General features: G+C 52.7%; 1 protein-coding gene across 3 annotated transcripts in view; it reads left to right on the top strand.

The window, feature by feature from the left end:
• The window catches only part of SCARB1 (scavenger receptor class B member 1), a 74,603-nt gene that overhangs the window by 37,141 nt on the left and 35,221 nt on the right, over positions 1 to 2,241 (top strand). For all 3 annotated transcript variants that reach the window (XM_045296741.1, XM_004709618.2, XM_045296740.1), the window contains exon 2: positions 403 to 560. In XM_045296741.1, coding sequence (XP_045152676.1) covers positions 403 to 560 — 158 coding nt within the window. The remainder of the gene's footprint in view (positions 1 to 402; positions 561 to 2,241) is intronic.

Genomic DNA, 2,241 nt, shown 5'->3' with positions numbered 1-2,241 from the left:
TGAGTGATGCATGTTTAAGTGAATGAGTGATGGAATGGATGCGTCAATGAGTGGGTGAGTGAATGAATGAATGAGTGAATAAATGAGGAGCTGAATTCCTCCCGGTGCTGTGAGCTGCAGCTGCCTGACAGCTGCTTCCTTTAGTTGGGGTGGTGGTGGTAGGAGATGGTGAGAGGTGGGACGCCTCAATGGCACAGCCCCCTGATTAGTGATATCTGTCAGCATTAACAAGCATTTTAAAACAATAGCAGCATGAATGTATGCCTCTCAGTGACATGAGCTGGGCTTCTCTTCCCCGTCCCATCCCTCCCCTCGGTCCCACCCTGGGGCGGGCACTCTGGGAGGTGGGGCAAGAGGCAGACCTCGCGTGCAGCCCACTGACCGGCCGGTCTCGCCCCACAGAATGTGCGCATTGACCCCAGCAGCCTGTCCTTCAACATGTGGAAGGAGATTCCGGTCCCCTTCTACATGTCCGTCTACTTCTTCCACGTGGTCAACCCCAGCGAGGTCCTGAAGGGCGAGAAGCCCCAGGTGTGGGAGCGCGGACCCTACGTGTACAGGTGAGCTTATGCGCAGGTGAGGCAGGCTGAGACCAGGGTCTGGAATCCCAGGTGGGATTTTGCTTGTTCAGAATCAGAGTGTGACCCAGAGGCCGGCTGGGCCTAGGAGGCAGAAGCAGTGGTGTTGGGGCAGTCAGTCCACGGGGATGTGGTTCGGGGTGAGGTGGGGTGTGTGTGTGTGTGTGTGTGTGTGTGTGTGTGTGTGTGTGTGTGTGTGTGTTCCGCACATGGTGGGCTCACACGGGGAAGGGGGTTCCTCACACAGCAGCCATTTCATGGCTGGCAGGACCCTTATCCTCACGTGTGACTCAGATGCCGTGCATGGGACATGGTAGACGCATGCCATGCATGGAGCTGCCTCAGTGGTGTGCTCTGTCTCTTGGGGTTCTCACAGCCACCTCACACTATTGTGCCCAGTTTACCGGGGAGAGGGGTCACACAGGGGTGGTGGCAGGCGTGGGATGGGCCACCTGTCACTGTGTCTGCTGGGTCCAAAGGGCTCCTGCATTCGTCCTCCAAGCAGCCCTGTGAAGACTGCTCCCAGTTCACAGACGGAAACACTGAGGCACAGTGGCATCTCCTGGGGTTTCTGCACCAGCGCCACGGATGCGGGAAACAAGAGCTCTGTTTGGAGACTGTCAACTTCTATGGGAGTTGACCGTCTCATCTTTCTCCATGGGAGCCGCTGGTGGGCTCAAACCACTGACCTCTGGGTTAGCAGCTGAGACACAAACCACCATGCCACCAGGGAGCGTTCCCTTAAAGAGATGAGGGCCCAGGCTATATTACGGTCACTATGACTTGGCAAAGGAGCCTGGCGGTGGAGTGGCCTAGGTGTTGGTCAGCAGTTTGAAACCACCAGTCACCGAGATGAGGCTTTCTACTCCTGTAAATTCCATGAGCAGGGTCCACCCATCGATTCAGCCTCTGTTGAATCCCCTCCGACTACAGTCGAGGGATGTGAGACAGGCTTGCTAATCAGAGAGTACTGTAGAGGCTGTAACAGTAGATATAGTCAGGTTGTGATGTAACAAAGTTGCATCAGTTAAATAAATAAGTGGACTGGAAAGATCTATACTGACGCCTCCCTGGCCCCTCTGCACTTAGACCAGGGCTGTGGCTAACCTTCCCATCGGGCAGAACGCATCGGAAAGCAGATGGAGGCCAATGAAGTTAAGTTACAGTTTAGCACCTTCTTGTTCCATCTCTCCTTTGGTCCATTTTAAAGTTGTGATGGTTTGCAATGTTTTCTGCTTTGTTTTGGATTGAGGTTTTGCTCTGCTTTGCCATTGTTGTTAGCTTTTTCTGTTTCTTTGGTTCTGTACGTTGCTGAGTGTATGAAATCTGGGGTAGGTAAATCTGTGGCGACAGTAACCCGATCAGTGGTTTCTCAGGGGCATGACAGGGGAAGTTGGGGGGAAACGAGGAGCTAGCAGCAATGAGCATGAGAGAGAAGAAAATGTTCTACAATTGATTGTGGTGATGATCGTACAACCCCTTTTTAAAAAATTTAGTCATTTTATTGGGGGCTCGTATAATTCTTATCACAATCCATCCATCCATTGTGTCAAGCACATTTGTACATTTGTTGCCATCGTCATTCTCAAAACATTTGCTTTCTACTTGAGCCCGTGGTATCAGCTCCTCATTTCCCCCTCCCTCCCTCCTGCCATCCCTCCCT

Source organism: Echinops telfairi, unplaced genomic scaffold, assembly GCF_000313985.2.
Source record: "Echinops telfairi isolate 266 unplaced genomic scaffold, ASM31398v2 ScPeMD7_7412;HRSCAF=8450, whole genome shotgun sequence".
NCBI classification, from domain to species: Eukaryota; Metazoa; Chordata; class Mammalia; order Afrosoricida; family Tenrecidae; genus Echinops; species Echinops telfairi.
Note: the sequence above shows the minus strand (reverse complement) of the source record. Positions and strands in the feature narration are given on the sequence as shown.